Source organism: Chiloscyllium plagiosum, unplaced genomic scaffold (assembly GCF_037043375.1).
Source record: "Chiloscyllium plagiosum isolate Xiang-an unplaced genomic scaffold, Cpla_swu_hap1 HiC_scaffold_1, whole genome shotgun sequence".
Classification (NCBI taxonomy): Eukaryota; Metazoa; Chordata; class Chondrichthyes; order Orectolobiformes; family Hemiscylliidae; genus Chiloscyllium; species Chiloscyllium plagiosum.
The window spans coordinates 99,355,764-99,373,889 of NW_028270139.1; the positions used below are offsets into that span (position 1 = coordinate 99,355,764).

The 18,126-nt window shown below is 40.2% G+C and overlaps 1 protein-coding gene across 1 annotated transcript in view; it reads right to left on the reverse strand.

The window, feature by feature from the left end:
• Nucleotides 1-18,126, reverse strand: part of parp8 (poly (ADP-ribose) polymerase family, member 8) — a 384,586-nt gene that overhangs the window by 204,801 nt on the left and 161,659 nt on the right. Inside the window, exons 4-5 of the mRNA XM_043688244.2 lie at nt 15,153-15,242; nt 556-626 (exon numbers count right to left, since the gene is read on the reverse strand). Of these exons, the coding sequence (XP_043544179.1) occupies nt 556-626; nt 15,153-15,242 (161 nt within the window). The remainder of the gene's footprint in view (nt 1-555; nt 627-15,152; nt 15,243-18,126) is intronic.

An 18,126-nucleotide genomic window follows, 5' to 3' on the forward strand; every position in this document is an offset into this window, starting at 1 on the left:
AAGGACTGGAATCTATTATGAGGAATATAGTAGGGCAAAGGTACAATTTAACCTGGTGAGCATATTTTAATGATTGTGCCTGACATGAATTATATGTTATGAATAGTTTCCTGCTGCTTGGATTCGGGATCCAAAATGCACCTTTAAACTGCTGCCAGAGTACTTCCCAACTTATATTCCATTATCAGGAACAGATATTTCAACTTCCATACAATGAAGTTCCCCTCCAACCTTGCTTCGCATTCTTCTGTATTTTGCTTGATAACTCTTGGATTCACATAGGAATATAACATTCAGTTATTGGCAAGGTTGAATCAGATGGAGACACTGACACCACAATTATAGGAAATTTCTGTTTGGCCTGGTTAAATACATTTAGTTTGTTGTTTCACAATAGTGAATGGTACAGAGCAGAAAGTACATGTGCAATACAAAGTAACATTATATGACTTGGATACAATAGCTCTGTGTGGAAGACAAATCCATGTTCTACTCCACTTAACTTTCAGACAAGCTGATGGAAGCGTTTGCTTAAGGTGTATGAATGGCACATACCTGACACCTTTCATTGTGCAGTTTTGTTCTGACCGACAGGCAACTTGTGGCATCATTATTGATCCGTAATTCTGAAAAATAACAGAGGAAGTTACAATCTCCAGCTCATGATGGAAGCAAAACACATCAGTAGTATTTCTACTCTGCAGCACTTTTTTCAGAAAAAGTTATCTTCGCAGAGAAAAAAGAGAGAATTTTATGCATTAAAAATGATTTTTTTTGTAAACCTTTTAAATACTTCACAAATAAACTCTAGATGTCTTTGTTCTTGTAATACATGTTATTTACTTTTGTTAAAATATGTCAAGTATTAAAACTTGACATATTTTGTACCTGTGTTGAAAGGATTTTTGTTATTCTTTCTTCTGAATGGGTGGTTAATAGACATTAAAGTGCCAAGGTGACAGATTGAAGGCCATGTGCTCATATTTTAAGTGGAATTCCACAGCAGCATCTGTGTTTTAATATGCTAAGAAAGTATACCATTGTTCATTGGTGAATTAGCTCATGGCATTATATGGCTAGCTTGTAGTTTAAAATAATATGAAATAGAGTCATAGAGATGTACAGTACGGAAACAGACCCTTCTATTCAACTCATGCATGCTGACCAGATATCCTAACCTAATCTAGTCCTATTTGCTAGCACTTGGCCCATATCCCTCTAAACCTTCCTATTCATATACCCATCCAGATGCCTTTTAATGTTGTAATTGTACCAACCTCCACCACATCCTCTGGCAGCTCACTCCATGCATGCACCACCTTCTGTGTGAAACAGTTGCCCCTTAGGTCCCTTTTAAACATTTCCCCTCTCACCCTAAAGATATGCCCTCTAGTTCTGGGCTCCACCCCTCCAGGGAAAGACCTTGTCTAATTACTATATCCATGCCTCTCATGATTTTATAAACCTCTATAAGGTCACCCCTCAGCCTCCCATGCTTCATGGAAAACAGCCCCAACCACAGCACAGGTTCAATTCCTGTTCCAGCTGAGAGACACCTGGAAAATTTATTCTTGTCCTGACCTGCCAAATCAACACTGACAATTACTGTCAAGTTCAGCATATAAGCTGAACACATACCTCTTCATACAGATTCAAAAGTCAATATATATGTAAAACAAAGTGATCACTACCCCTTACTGGAGACGCCGACAGCTGGAGCACGTCAGAAGAAAGCACTCTATAAAAAATCTTAATTTATGTATTTTGTCAGAACAGGAAACTTCATAGAACCATACAAGACACCGAAGTATAGATAACTTATACTGTTTCAACTGAAGAAAGTCTGAAAATTGAAAAGTAAAATTTGTCCATTGCACCCGTTTCCACAATTATAATGAACATTTATTATTCAGAGTACTGTCTTGTCCAAACTATGCAGACAACGTAATTATCATCAAAATACTGTACAACAGAAGATGTCACCCTTTAAGATTTTACACGACAAGTAGTGAGACATGCACTGGCTTAATATAAAGCCTGATTGACATAAAGTTGATAAACATACATCTGGAGCCAAAAGCTCTCTGTTGAGATCTGCCGTTATGTAGCTATTATAACAAAATGTTTTAAAAGCAGAAACTACAACAAGGAGAAAACAACTTCTTTCACACTTTACTTTAAAGCATCCACCTTGTCAAAGGCACCATTGCTGTGGTCAGAATGTTTTGCAGACAACATTGGTTAGAAATAGTTTTAGTTTATTGCCCTCAAATCAATACCATTGGCTGTTAACCAAATTTGTTGACTTACATAACAAGGAGGCAAAAGTGAGGACTGCAGTTGCTGGAAACCAGAGTTTAGATTAGAGTGGTGCTGGAAAAGCACAGCAGGTCAGGCAGCAGCTGAGGAGCAGGAAAATCGACATTTTGGGCAAAAGCCCTTCATCTCTTACATAACAGTGAGTTAAATGGATGCAGGTCCTTTCACTTTCTCTTTTTTTCTTTCCTTACTCTTAAGCTCAGAAGTTATATTTGAACTTGCAGTGCCAGGAAATACGTGGATGCACTGCCGGCCAGTTACACCCCAGCACAATCATTCTTTTCATTGTAAAAGCAAACTCCAGCTGGGCATATAACACATGGCAAATTTGAAACCTCATCATGAAAATTAAAGTTAATTTTGAGGAAATGAATAAAATATCTTTAGTGTTTGGCAGCAATTGTGAAGCTCACCTGCCAGAGATGAGAAATCAGGGCATTATACCAGACTTTAAGTGAATTTTTTTAATATTCACTCTTGGGACCTGAGCATCGCTGACTGGCCAGCATTTATTGCCCATTCTTAGTTGCCCTTGAGAAGGTGGTGGTGGTGAGCTGCTTTGTAGAAACACAGCAGTCCATGTGCTGTAGGTCGACCCACAGTGTCCTTTGGAAGGGAATTCCAGGATTGTGACCCAGTGGCAATGAAGGAACAATATCTAAGTCAGGATGGTGAGTGGCTTGAAGGGGAACTTGCAGGTAGTGGTGTTCCCATGTATCTGTTGCCCTTGTCCATTTAGATGGAAGTGTCATGGGTTTGAAAGGTACTGTCTGAAGGTCTCTGATGAGTTTCTGCAGTGCACCTTGTAGACGGTAGACACTGCTGCTATTTGCATCTGTGGTGAAGGGAGTGGATTCTTGAGCATGTGGTACCAGTCAAGCAGGCTCCTTTGACCTGGATGGTGCCAATCTCCCTGAATGTTGCTGAAACTGCAGCCATCCAGGCAAGTGAAGGCTATTCCTTCAGATTCCTGACTTGTGCCTTGTGGACAAACTTTGGGGAGTCAGGAGGTGAGTTATTCACTGCAGCATTTCTAGCCTCTGACCTGCTCTTGTAGCCATTGTATTCACCTGAGTCCAGTTGAGGTCTGGTCAATGGTAATCTCCAGGATGTTGACAGTGGGGTATTCAATGATGGTAAAACTATTGCAAGTCATAGACTACTGATATCCTGGAGCTGACATGACTGGCCTCCAACAACCACAACCAATCTTTCTGTGCACCAGGTATAACTCCAACCAAGGGAGAGTGTACCACTGATTTCCATTGGTTCCAGTTTATCAAGGGCTTGTTGATGCCACAATGAGTCACATGCAATCTTAATGTCAAGGGCTGTCACTTTCACCTCACTTCTGGAACTCAGCTCTTTTGTCCATGTGTGAACCAAGACTGTAATGAGGTCAGGAGCTGAGTGACCCTGATGGAAGTCAAACTGGGAGTCACTGAGCAGGTTATTGCTGAGCACATGCTGCTTGATAGCACTTTTGCTGACACTTTCCATCACTTTACCGATGACCATGAGGAGATCGATGGGGAGGTAATTGGTCTACTTTTTATGTACAGGGTGGGTACCCAGGTGATTTTCCATATTGTGCTGTAGATATCAGTTTTGTAACTGTATTGGAACAGCTTGGCTAGGGAGTGGCAAGTTCTGGAGCACAAATCTTCAATACTATTGCTGGTATGTTGTCAGGGTCTACCATTTCTTGATATCACATGGACTGAATTGAATTGGCTGAAGACTGGCATCTATGATGCTGGGGACCACTGGAGGCAGTTGAGATGAATTATTCACCCAGTACTTCTGATGAAGATTACTATGTACTGGTAGGACTGTTTTGTATCATCTGTGCATATTTAGAATACTCCATATCCTCCAATTCTAAATGTTATTACAAATTTAATTTAATACATTAAAAGAAAGCTTAAAGATCACTTAACTTTTATATAAATCTCCTTTTGTCCAGATTCCAAAACTAATATTAAAATGGCTCCACCTACATGGCTTTACAAAGTTATACAATTGACAATATTCACATTGCCTTATGGCATCTAGCATAATGAGTGAAAACATTGCTTTAACAGTGAATTCCAAGGTTCTTCACTACTGAATTTAGTTGTGTGTAATGTCTATGTTTGTCCTACCGATGAACTACAAATTAGGCCCCTTAAGTTTTCTGTCATTCAATAAAATCATAGCAGATCTGATTACTTCACATTCCCACAACTTTTCACTCCCCAGCTCATCAAGAAATAGCTAAATACCAGCGATGCAATCTGATGATCAGTCAACCACTTCATTACGTGACTATTAGGATGGTAGACAGGAAATGAGATGGACTTAACTCCTTCTCTGGACAGTATTTCCTACATGTACACATCCCTCTAGCATAACCATCCATTCAGACTGGATACTGTTGCCTGAAGTTGGGAAAATATTATATTCGTAGGCTTTTGGTATTTATTTCCACGTCAACATTTTCTATTTAAATGATGTTTATTTAAGCTCCAAAATTTGATTTACAAATTTGCGCCTTTCCCAAAATTGGTAATGGTGTCGTCCATGTTGATATGTGATTGTAATACAAGGATTACATATTATACATACATTTTGATAGGATAATTGGGAGATGCCCTAAAAAACAAAGCATATCATTTTAAGAGGGGTGCAGGAACAGGAGCTTTGGATAACTTTTGGAACCTGTAGATTTAGGTGCAAAAACCATGAAAGGTAAAAGCAAAGGTTGAGGAAGTATTTAACAAAATATGCAAGTTTCTTGGTTTCATAAACAGAGGAAGAAATAACAAAACATTCTGAGAAACCTTACAAATTGCTGATTCAGCCTCAAATAGAATGTTGTGGCATGCAGACATCACACTTTAAGAAGGCATTCTAAGAAACGCAAAGATTCTCGAGAATGAAGTTCTTCTTTACTGAAACTAATCATGTGAATAGTTTAGAGAGACCGGGCCTGTTTTCCTTGAAGCAGACATTAATTCCTGAATTTTCATACTGCTGACTGTGTCGGAACAAAGGCAAGGGGTGGGGGGGAGGTGAAAACTTTAGAAATTATGTTGCAACCCAATTCTGGCATTTCTGTTCCCATCTCCAGCATCCCCAATTTTCTCTAATGCAGGATAAGAGTGTGAGTCATAAATCCAAAGACTACACTCCCAATGCAGGCTTAGACATCTCCTCATCCAACACAATTTTTAGAGAGTTAGAAAAGCTTCTCTTTGACTTGTGGTTCACAGATCTCATAGCAGTTATGATTCTGGATTCAGGAACTTTTGAAGGATAAGTAACGAAAGGTTCTTGCCCATGTCTCCTCCTTGCAACCCATGACAACCTATGTCCCTCCATCCATCCCCATAACCTCTCACACTAGTTCATGGCATTTCTACGCCTATCAACTAATGTATACACTACGCAAAACCAATTAAACCAACAATAACAAAAGCAAAGTTGGAACTGCTTAAAAAGTCACTCAATTTTTTAAAAACTCTGTTGTTGTTCCAACTAAGAAAATTTCCCTTAACTAAACCTTTAATGTAACAAATTAAGAAGCAATAAGCAGCTGATATATTTTCATAGTGTACAAATAACCATTGAACCATGGCTTAGCTGAGCATTTAGACTTAAGGATTACTTGAGTGATCTTCTCCAAAATCACTATTACTTGAGTGAGTGAGTTTATTGACAGAGATGCAAAGAATATCGATGGTGTTATGATGTCACAATATGTGATCTTTTTTGTCAATGTCTCTTATTTGCGCAGGTTTATGAAATGTCAAAAGCTAATGAACATACAGCATTCTTATTCAGAACAGGAGTTAGCCATGTGACCTCTCAAGGCTGCTCCACTATTTGACAGGATCATGGCCAATCATATTATGGCCTCACATCTATGTTTATTTCTTTCTTCTTTATCATTGGACGCCCTTGTAAATTCACAGTCTATTTATTTCAGCCTTTACAATATTCAATACAACTGAATCCCACTATTTAAGAAAGGAGAGAAAGAGAAAGCAGGGAACTACAAATGTGTTCGCTTCATGTCAGTAATACTGAAAATACTGAAATCTATCACAATGATCCGCTTGGATAAAAGCCAACACACCATATATCTTCTGAATTGCTTGTTGCAGCTGCATGTTAACTTTCAGTGACTTAAGAACAAAGACACTTGTCTCTCTTTGGACATTAGCACTCTCCAATCTCTCACCATGTTTTGTAGACCTCAATTCCTTCTACCAAAATGGATAACCTCACATTGGATTCACATAATATTCCACCTGTCACATTTTATTCCTGTACACAGGCTGTTCAACTCCTTTGAAGCCTCTTTGAATTTGTTTGCAACTTCTATTCCTACTTAAGTTTTGCTTCATCCACAAACTTTGAGATATTACATTTAGTCCCGTCTCCAAATCATTTGCATGGATCATGAACAGCTGGGGCCCATGCCTTGATTCTTGTGGTACTCTGCTAGTCACAGTCTGGCAACCTGAGAATGATCCATTTATTCCTATTCTCTAGTTTCTTTCCAGTAACCATCTTCAAGACCTGACAATGTGTTACTTTGTAGCTCATGTGTTCGAACTGTGATACTAACTTCAAAATCCTTCTGAAAAACCATTGATTCCCCCACTCCATCTTCACTCCCCTGTCAATGGCATCTTCAAAAAACTGTCTTAAAATTTTGGCTAGATGGCACCTGATGTATTGCATGCAGTTCTGGTTCCCCGACCAAAGGAAGATACTTGTGTGTGCAGCATAGCTTAGAGTCATAGAGTCATACAGATGTACATCATGAAAAAAGACCCTTCGGTCCAACCTGTACACGCCGATCAGATATCCCCTCCCAATCTAGTCCCACCTGCCAGTACCTGGCCCATAACCCTCCAAACCCTTCCTATTCATATACCCATCCAAATGCCTCGTAAATGTTGCAATTGTACCAGCCTCCACCACATCCTCTGGCAGCTCATTCCATACACGTACCACCCTCAGCATGAAAAAGTTGCCCCTTAGGTCTCTTTTATATCTTTCCCCTCTCACCCTAAACCTATGCCCTCTAGTTCTGGACTCCCCGACCCCAGGGAAAAGACTTTATCTACTTATCCTATCATTGCCCCTCATAATTTTGTAAACCTCTATAAGGTCACCCCTCAGTCTCCGACGCTCCAGGGAAAACAGCCCCAGCCTGTTCAGCCTCTCCCTATAGCTCAAATACTCCATCCCTGGCAACATCCTTGTAAATCTTTTCTGAACCCTTTCAAGTTTCACAACATCTTTTCAATAGGAAGGAGACCAGAATTACACGCAATATTCCAATAGTGGCCTAACCAATGTCCTGTACAGCCGCAACATGACCTCCCAACTCCTGTACTCAATACTCTGACCAATAAAGGAAAGCATACCAAACACTTTCTTCACTATCCTATCTACCTGCGACTCCACTTTCAAGGAGCTAAAAACCTGCATTCCAAGGGTCTCTTTGTTCAGCAACACTCCCTAGGACCTTACCATTAAGTGTATAAGTCCTGCCCTGATTTGCTTTCCTAAAATGCAGCACCTCGCATTTAGCTGAATTAAACTCCATCTGCCACTTCTCAGCCCATTGGCCCATCTGGTCCAGATCTTGTTGTAATCTGAAGTAACCCTCTTCGCTGTCCACTACACCTCCAATTTTGGTGTCATCTGCAAACTTACTAACTGTACCTCTTATACTCACATCCAAATCATTTATGTAAATGGCAAAAAGTAGAGGACCCAGCACCGATCCTTGTGGCACTCCACTGGTCACAGGCCTCCAGTCTGAAAAATAACCCTCCACCATAACCCTCTGTCTTCTACCTTTGAGCCCGTTCTGTATCCAAATGGCTAGTTCTCCCTGTATTCCATCTAACCTTGCTAATCAGTCTCCCATGGGGAACCTTGTCAAACGTCTTACTGAAGTCCATATAGATCACATCTACTGCTCTGCCCTCACTAATCTTCTTTGTTATTTCTTCAAAAAACTCAATCAAGTTTGTGAGACATGATTTCCCATGCACAAAACCATGTAGACTATCCCTAATCAGTCCTTTCCTTTCCAAATACATGTACATCCTGTCTCTCAGGATTCCCTCCAACTACTTGCCCACCACTGAGGTCAGGCTCACTGGTCTACAGTTCCCTGGCTTGTCTCTCAGACTATGGGGAAGCATGAGTCAGCACGGAAGGAAGTCTATAATATAAGGAAACAGCGGAGGCATGGTCCAGAGAACCGGGGTTGGCCTTTTAAATAGCCTACTGCTGCACTCAGCCTTCCCTCCCTATAGCTTTCTTTTGGACACAATGTACTCAACATTAATCCTACACTTGGCCCCCTATCCTCACTGCTGGCAATGAAATTTGACTGTGATGGGGCATTTTCTCCAAAGGCAGGTCAGCCAGGTCTATCTGCCTTGATATCAAAAATCCAGATGTCAGTTAAGATTTGTTGGAGATGTTCAAAACCATGACAGATTTGGACAGAATGAATAGGGAAAAATGCTATCTTTGGCAGAAGGATTGAAACAGACAAGGCTTTAACTGTCGATTTTGGCAAAACTAGTACTGCATAGCAAGTGGTTAGGATCTGGGAGACATTCCCTGACTATTGGCTGGAGATAGATTCAATCAAGTTTTTCAAAATAAATTGGGTCTTCATTAGAAAAAGATACTTGATCAGAATTTCCTGAGAAAGTGGTGGGTGTGGGTACAATTACAATGTTTAAAAGTCATTTGGATGGATACATAAATAGAAAAGGTTTGGAGGGATTTGAGCCAGGAGCAGGCAGGTTGGACTAGTTTAGTTTGGGATTACGTTTGGCAAGCACTGGTTGGACTGAAGAGTCTGTTTCCATGCTGTATTACTGTGTGATGAAAACGTGGGGGTATGAAATGTGAATTATTTTTACAGAGAGTTAGCATAAACATAAGATTTTCTTATGTTAAACATAAGATAATCTTGAGGCGGCACGGTGGCTCAGTGGTTAGCACTGCTGCCTCACAGCACCAGGATCCTAGATTCAATTCCAGCCTTGGGCAACTGTCTGTGTGGAGTTTGCACATTCTCCCCATGTCTGCGTGGGTTTCCTCTGGGTACTCCAGTTTCCTCCCACAGTCCAAAGATAGGCAGGTCAGGTGAATTGGCCATGCTAAATTGTCCATAATGTTAGGTGCATTAGTCAGAGGGACGGACTGGGTGGGTTGATCGTCTAGGGTCAGTGTGAACTTGTTGGGCCAAAGGGCCTGTTTCCACACTGTAGGGAATCTAATCTAATCTAATGGGCCAAATTACCTCTTGCACTGTCACGATTCTCTGATTCTCTGTTTAATGGGACTCTGTCAATAATTGAGTTCTTAATGAATTTATTGCATTGAGGAGGTTTGATAGTGCCACACAGGGGGGTTTAAACTAGTGTGGCAGGGGTATGGGAATCAGAGCAGCTGGTCAGTAAATACAGAGATTGAGAAAGAGATTGAGACCAAGGCTGATATGGCTAAGAAGAAGAGCAGTCAGGAAGAGGTTAGTGAGTTCAGTGGAACTGGAGGTTTGGACTATATTTGCTTCATTGAAGAACTATAAAGGTAAGACAGATGAACTTAGAGCTAGGATTAATGAATGTAATTATGATGTTTTACTATCACAGTGACATGGTTGTAAGAGGGGCAAGGTTGGCAGCTTAACATTTCAGGTTATCTATAGTTTAGGCGAGACAGAGGAAGAAGCAAAAGTCAGGAACTGACAGGGAAATTATCAGCTTAGTCAAAGAAAAGGAAGCATACCTAAGGTCTAGACAAAAAAACAGACAAAGTCCTTAAAGACTAAATAAAAGGTAAGAAGGAGCTCTAACGGGGAGTTAGGAAATGTCATTAGCCAGCAGGGTTAAGGAGAATCCCAAGGCATTTTGTAAATATATTAGGAGCAAAAGGGTAGCCAGGGAAAGCAGAAGCTCACTCAAGGATAAAGGAGAGAGCTTATGAGTGGGACCACAGGAAATGGGTGAGATCCTTGCTGAGTATATTGGTGTACATTAAAGAAAGGGACATGAGGGACGTTCAGGTTAGAAAAAGGTGTTTGAATGCTCTTGGGCAGATCAACATAATGAAGGAGGAAGTGTTGGATGCCTTAAAACACATTAAGATAGACAAGTCCCGAGGGCCAGATGGGGTCTATCCCAGGGTACTGTGGGAGGCAAGGTAGGAAATAGCTAGGGCTTTAACAGATATCTCTCCATGTTCTTTGGCTTCAGGTGAGGTTTTAGAAGACCTATGGCTAATGTTGTTCCTTTGTTTAAGAAGAGAAACAGCGATAATCCAGATAATAACAGGCCGGTGAGCCTGACATCAGTGGTGGGGAGGTTGTTGGAGAAGATACTGAGGGACATGATTTTTTCACATTTGGAAGTGAATAGACTTGTTAGTGATAAGCAGCATGAATCTGTGTGAGGGAGGTCATGTCTCACCAAATTGATTGTTTTTTTTGAGTAGGTGCAATAATTATTAATGAGGAAAGGGCAGTCAATGTTGTCTTCATGGACTTTAGTAAAGCAGTTGATAAGGTACCTCATGGCAGATTGGCAAAAAAGATAGAGTCTCATAGGACTTAGGGTGTGTTGCCTAGATGAATACACAACAGGCTTGGTCATAGAGAATAGCGGTGGCAGGGTGTTTTTTGGAATGGAGATCAGTAACAAGTGGTGTTCCGTAGGGATTAGTGTGGGATCTATTTTATTTGTAATATATAGATATAAATGATCTGGAGGAAATGTAGATGGTCTGATTGGTAAGTTTGTGGATTACACCAAAACTAGAGAGTGCAGATGGTGAAGATTGTCAAATGATACAGAAGGATATAGATAGCTTGCAGATTTGGGCAGAGAAATGCAGTTTAATCCATATAAATGCAAGGTGATGCATTTTGGAGGATCAAATACAGATTCAAATTATACAAATAAATGGCAAAACCCTTAGGAGCACTGAAAGATCTGGGTGTACAGGTCGACAGATCCCTGGAAGTGGCAACACAGGTAGATAAGGTGGTCAAGCAGGCATAGAGCACACAGTTGCCTTGATTGGCTGGGGCACTGAATGTAAAAGTTGGCAAGCTAGGTTACAACTGCACAAAACATTGGTTTGGCCACATTTAGAATATTGCATTCAGTTCTGGTCACCACACTACCAGAACGACGTGGAAACTTTGGACAAGGTGCAGAGAAGGTTCACCAGGATGTTGTCTGGTCTGGAGGGTTTTAGATATGAAAAGAGGTTGGATAAACTCATATTATTTTCACTGGCAAGATACAGGTTAAGGGGCGACCTGATAGATATTTACTAATTTATGAGAAGCATAGATAAGGTGGATAGTCAGAGGCCTTTTCCCAGGGTGGAAAGGTCAATCAGAAGAGGGTAGGGCTGAAAACGTGTTGCTAGAAAAGCGCAGCATCCAAGGAGCAGGAGAATCGACGTTTCGGGCATGAGCCCTTCTTCAGGAATGAGGAAAGTGTGTCCAGCAGGGCTCATGCCCGAAACGTCAATTCTCCTGCTCCTTGGATGCTGCCTGACCTGCTGCGCTTTTCCAGCAACACATTTTCAGCTCTGATCTCCAGCATCTGCAGTCCTCACTTTCTCCCAAAAGAGGGCAGGTGCAAGATGAGAGGTAGAAATTTTTGGGGAGAAGTGTCAGGAAAGTTTTTCACACAGAAGACAGTGGGTGCTTGGAATGTACTACCAGTGGAGGTGATGGAAGCAGGCATGTTAGCAACATTTAAGATGTATCTTGATAGACACATGAACAGATGGTGACCAGAGTGATAGAAACTATGTATGGACAGTAAGTAGTGGGTATTAATAAATGATTAGGAATCAGTGCAGGCTTGGTGGGCCAAAGATCTGTCCCTGTGCTGTAGTGTGCTTTGTTCTTTATTTAAATTGGATTTATGAAGTTTGGTTTGATGACTTAACAAGGTAAGATAAAATTGGTGATGAAATTTCACATCTGTGGAGGATGTGAAATCTAGCTACAAATCAAATGGCAAAAGTATTGCCTTTCCAATCTATGGTCTCATCAGTTGTTATTGACAACTGGCAACAAACATTGAAGAGTAACAGTTAAATGGAAATCGTCCAAGTATTAAATATGTGAAAATGTTCTAGGGGCCTTTGAATACAGTAGGATACTTATTAATCCTGTGCTGTCAAAGCTACATCTGTGTAGGTAGTCTATTTGTACTGCAAGTTATTATCAACAGCTTGCTGTTAAAACAACAATTGTGCTGAAGTTTCAGTTTTTGATTATTTATTGCCTGTTCCTGTTGTCATGTTTGAACGAGCAAGCAGGTGCCTTGAGCTGCTCAGCCAAAAACACTTTGACCTCATATTCCCACGGATGGCAACAGCTACGTGTAAGGCTGGGGCAGCACTGCCTGCGGAGGCATGACTGTATACCAACCCAGTGATAATGCTGTCTCTAATGAAAAGAGCACCAGTGTTTTGGTTTATTATCATCAATAACAGCATCACTAATGCATTATTACTTATTTGATAAAGTGTGATTCTTGATCAATTTGAAAAATTGAGTTAAAACCAAAGAAAAAAAATCTAATGTAAGGCACACTTTGAAAATGAAAACAATATTTTCACTGGTAACAAGGGAGTAGAATTCAATCTCAGATGCAGCATAAAAATTGATTATGGTCCACTTTCATGATGTTGACAATGCATAACCCATCAAACTTGAGACACATGTGAAAATAGGGTTTGAGCCTCATTAGGGTATCGCCAGGACTTCTGTGCAGATGGGAAAATGATTCCTACTTCATCTAACCTCACAGTGACATTTTTGTTTAAAACATCAGATTTTGGTTAGGCTGTTATGGATTACAACTCTTTCTACTTCATACATGAAGCCCACTCAGCAGCTCTCACACATCATTTTCTCAAACTACTAAACCCTCAAAGTCAGAGTCATAGGGATGTACAGCATGGAAACAGACCCTTCGTTCCAACTCGTCCATGCTGACCAAATACCCTAGACTGATCTAGTCCCACTTACCAGCATTTGGCCCATATTCCTCGAAACCCTTCCTATTCACGTACCCATCTAGATGCCTTTTAAATGACATAATTTACCTGCTTCCACCACTTCATCTGACAACTCATTCCATACACACACCACTCTCTGCATAAAAAAGTTGCCCCTTCGGTCTGTTTTAAATCTTTCCTCTTTCATCCTAAACCTATGCCCCTAGATTGGGACTCCATCACCCTGGGAAAAACCTTGGCTATTCACCCCATCCATGCCCCTCATGATTTTATAAACGTCAATAAGGTCACCCGACAGCCTCTGACTCTCCAGGGGAAAAGCCACAGCCTATTCTGCCTCTCCCTGTGGCTCCCTCCAACCCTGGCAACATCCTTGTAAATCTTTTCTGAACTTTTTCAAGTTTAACAACATCTTTGCTATTGCAAGGAGACCAGAACTGGTCCTCCTGTCCCATGTGTCTCCTAATCATTTATTGGTGTCACCTCACATCCATATCACTAGTAACTACAGTTCCATCTACTTCCAATCACACACAGTCTCTGTTTGCCTCACTGCAGAATAAACTGGCCCATCCCCTGAAGTGATAGCTCGCAGCATCCTGACTGACTTTTCTGTGGTCTTGACTTGGAACACCGACTGTGGACCAATCTCAGACTGCAAAGACAAGATTCGTGGACTCTGGTAGATCCGAGGGCCTCGGTGAACAGACTAGCCCCCTCAAGTGGTACTGAACAAGCCCTTTGACTGACGGGGACACTACCTCCTTATTGGCACAAGGAATTAGTGAGTTGCAGCCACCAGGTACTTATTGACTTCCACATTGGGAATTTGTGCTATTGTAGGAGGAGTGAATACTTGAAAGTAATGTATAAATTAGGTGAGTTAAACTATCAAAAGAATGTAAATATACAGAAATAAAGCCACCACTACTCAGTAGCAATATTCTAAAGTCACCATCTTAGGCTTAAGGGAAAAAAAATTGGAAAGAACGTTATTCAACTTTCAGATTCAGACTTTTGCTCTCTTGCTGTATTTTCTCAGCCTTCTCAACATTGTCCACATCTCACCAGAAATGGGAAAATTTCACTCTGTGTTTAAATGATGGGTTCAAATCATTCATTACATCGACAATCAACTACAACACCACTATTATAACAGAATTGGCAGGAATAAATTATTGGAAGAAAGATGTATTTCTGCATTGCTAGTTGTTGTGAAATTGTCAGCCTCACCTTTAGCTGCCGAGGCTGTAAAATCTGGAATTCCTTCTTTAAACGTCTCCTACCTTCCATTTCCTCTTTTCCCATCAAAGCACTCCTTAGAATCTTTTTTTTTGCTTAAATATCTGTTCGGATGGCTTGACAGTTATAGTTTATAGAATTTTCCTTTATTAATAGCACTATTTAATTAAAGTTGCTTTTGTACACTTTAATAAAAGAATATATTTCTGATTTCCTCAGAATTAAACTTCAGAGAAAATCTCCTGTTATTATGGTTTTCTTAATTCATATATTTCACAGTAATAAGTGTTGTAACAGGACATTCAATCAACTGGCCCATGAGAATGCATATGCTTCACAACAGTCCCCTCCTACTGATCTTCATCCAATCCTATCAGTTAATATCTTCTATTTCTTATATGTTAATCAAACTTGTCCTTAATCACATCTTTTTTATCCCATTTTTTCCACCCCAATAGAACAGTTCTGAATCTTTCTAACATGGTCCAAAATGCGTCTAAATTTCAAGGTCTTACCTGTTGCTATTCTTTGGAAAATGACTGGAATGGGGTCTCTTGTGACTAGCACATCATCGTCATTCTCTGAATTTGACACATAGGTATTGTCTAGAAAAAGACAAGAAGACAGCTTACATCAAATTATTTCACATTATTTCCATGCAGGTTAGTTTCTACATTCAGAAAATAGCAGACTTTTATTTAACTGAAAATTATTTTGAAACCATTTACTTCCAGCAGAAGTCGTGAATTTTAATTCCGTTTTATTGGTGCTTTTTGAGCAGTCACCAACAAAAGACTGAAAACAACAAGAGTTCAATGTCACCTGACAGGGGGTTTTGGCAAAATTAAGCCCCTGGGTTTTTCCAATTCATAAATGTATCATGTGTGGCTCAAAGAACAAGTTTGGTTTCTCAATGGTCAAAATTACCTAAGAAAGATTGTGAAACAGAGGAAGTCTAAATTTGATCCTCAATAATGCCATCCTTTCATAATGCACTTTATCAATGAGAAGCAATGTCAATCTTTTAATCTACTCAGAGACATCCAGCATACAGCACAAAAGCTATATTTAGTTTCAACAATCTGAATAGGAAACAGCTTACGGTTGTGGTACGTATTTAATTAGATTAGATTTTTTTCTCTGTCCCTCTACAAATGAATGTAGTGATGGTTTTGATAAATATGGCCAGAATTGACTGAAGTAATGAAAGACTTATATATCCCAAACTCGTTTTGTTTCGCAGTAACAGCTAATTATTAACTTTAAACAATTGATAATGAATGGAATCAGATAGCTCACCAATGAATCAACAAATATTTTGTGCCCTGTGTTATCAACGGTGTTGAAGTACATCTTTGGACATAATCTAACAGCCACTGAGATTGCAATCCACAGACCTTCAGGATCTACGGGGCCAATTTTCGATGTGAGGGGACAAGGATTTTGCATGGTGACTAATATGGCATCTCCATTGGCATGGTAACTGATCCAATCAACAACAGGTTAACCCATTGAGAGCCATAAAGTGTGCAAGTAACTCACCCTATCACAGCCCTAACACTGGCAACCTGAGTCTGGGTCCTAAAGTTTGCAGATGAGCCGTAGTCCTCACGCAATCCAGCATGACGAGGCAGCTTTTATTTCTTCTTCTCACTGGGGAGAGTGCATGCTGAGAGGGAGATCAGTGCTGCCTTAAGCAAATGACTTGCACATTCCACCTTCCCCCATGTCCCTTATCCATGTGCGTGCATTTGCCCCCAGCTTAGCAAATAGAGGCTCCTTCCAACCAGGCAGGATGCCACTGTTTACACAAATGGGAAACCAGCCCCCTTTCTCACCCTTGAAGGAAGTGTTGAGTTAAGGCCCTTAACTGACCCATTATTGTTTAAAGGCCTAATTGTCAGTGAGTTGAGAATGTTGCACCTGGGCGTTTGCTCCCAGTACGGTGAGAAGAGGGTGTGTTTTTCTCCTGGGCAAACTCAAAACAACTTTTCCTCCTCCTCACCACCTCTTGCCTTTCCAGGGAGGGGGTAATTCTATCACATGTGTCTCTTTGCCTGCCAGACTGCACTCAAAGTACATTATGTAATTAGTGATAAAAATATTGCAACTGCAATATTGTACAGCAGAATAAAAGCAGTACAAATCAAAGAGAATATACTGTTGCTCTGTAATGTAAGTGAAACAAAGTACAAGGTAGTGAACACAGAGGATTAAGACATTCTGTAATGTAACAACAATAGACATTCAGCATCTTCCATTTACTGTAATTTATTTGCTTGCTGTTCTGCAGCATAGACCAGAATCTTTTAAGTTGGAAATTTGTATACTGATGAAATCTTATTTTGTAAGAATTCCAGTCAGAAATAGATACAAAGACTGAAACACAGCAAAAAAAAATCAAAATATTCTTATTCAAGAGTGACAAATAAAATTGGACAATTTATGACAGGGTTTCCACATAAATGGGCCAGAGTCAATTACTAAGGTGATGGCAGCTGTTGTTCTCACTCTTTTTGCACTTTCTCTGCAGCCATAACATTGTATTCCTATCTCTGTTCTATTATCCTAATGCACTCTGTATGGTATGATCTGCGTGTACTGCACACAAAACAAAAAACTGTTCACTGTAGCCAGGTACATGTGACAATAATCAATTAAATTAAAGCGAAGAGTATTCGGCTTCTGGGTGTCAGCAATTTTCCTGAAAGGGCTTCTTCGATTTTCTTTATCGTGCGCATAAAGACATGAATATCGAAGCAATTTTAAAGAAAACCCTTCACTTTTAAATAATCTTTAAAAGAACAGAAGTGTACCTTAAGAGGCTTGCTTCCCCAAGAGTGTAAACATTGCTGCCATTCAATACTTAATTTCATTTGACAGAACTCCTTTTGAAAACTGTAAGACTACCATCCCCGAGACTATCTATAGAAAAATGAAGTAATGTGAGAACTGAGATTTTGGAATGGGAAATAGTGAGATAAACGTTATAAACAGGCATGAGGCAAATAAATCAAACTTTCCAGTTCCAATCTGTATGATTGTGGCCAGAATAATAACTTTTGTCCGGTTGGTTTTCCACTTTATTAGAAGCTGCACAGAATTAAGAGGCTTGAGCAATCTAACAGGAACATGGTGTACAGTGATTTCATGGATCAAGTTGTTGTGTTACAGGCTGACAGGTTGCAATCTGTGGACATTATTCCCTAAACAGGGAGCTTTGGCTTCAATTTGGTTTTTGAAAAGAACATAAACAATAGGCAGCAACTCTTTCTAATGGGAACAGAAGGCGAGTGGTGCTAACTCATTCTGCAACCACAAGTGGAATTAATGGCATTAGCAGCATCTAAGGGAGAAAGTCTCATGGCACATTTACAGGCAATCATCAGGGAGATGCTCAGTAGAAGTGAATCTCATCTCTGTACAGAAACAAGAGTTGCAGAAAAAGATTTGTAAATTTGTTTGTTTTATCCAACTTCAGAATTTTTA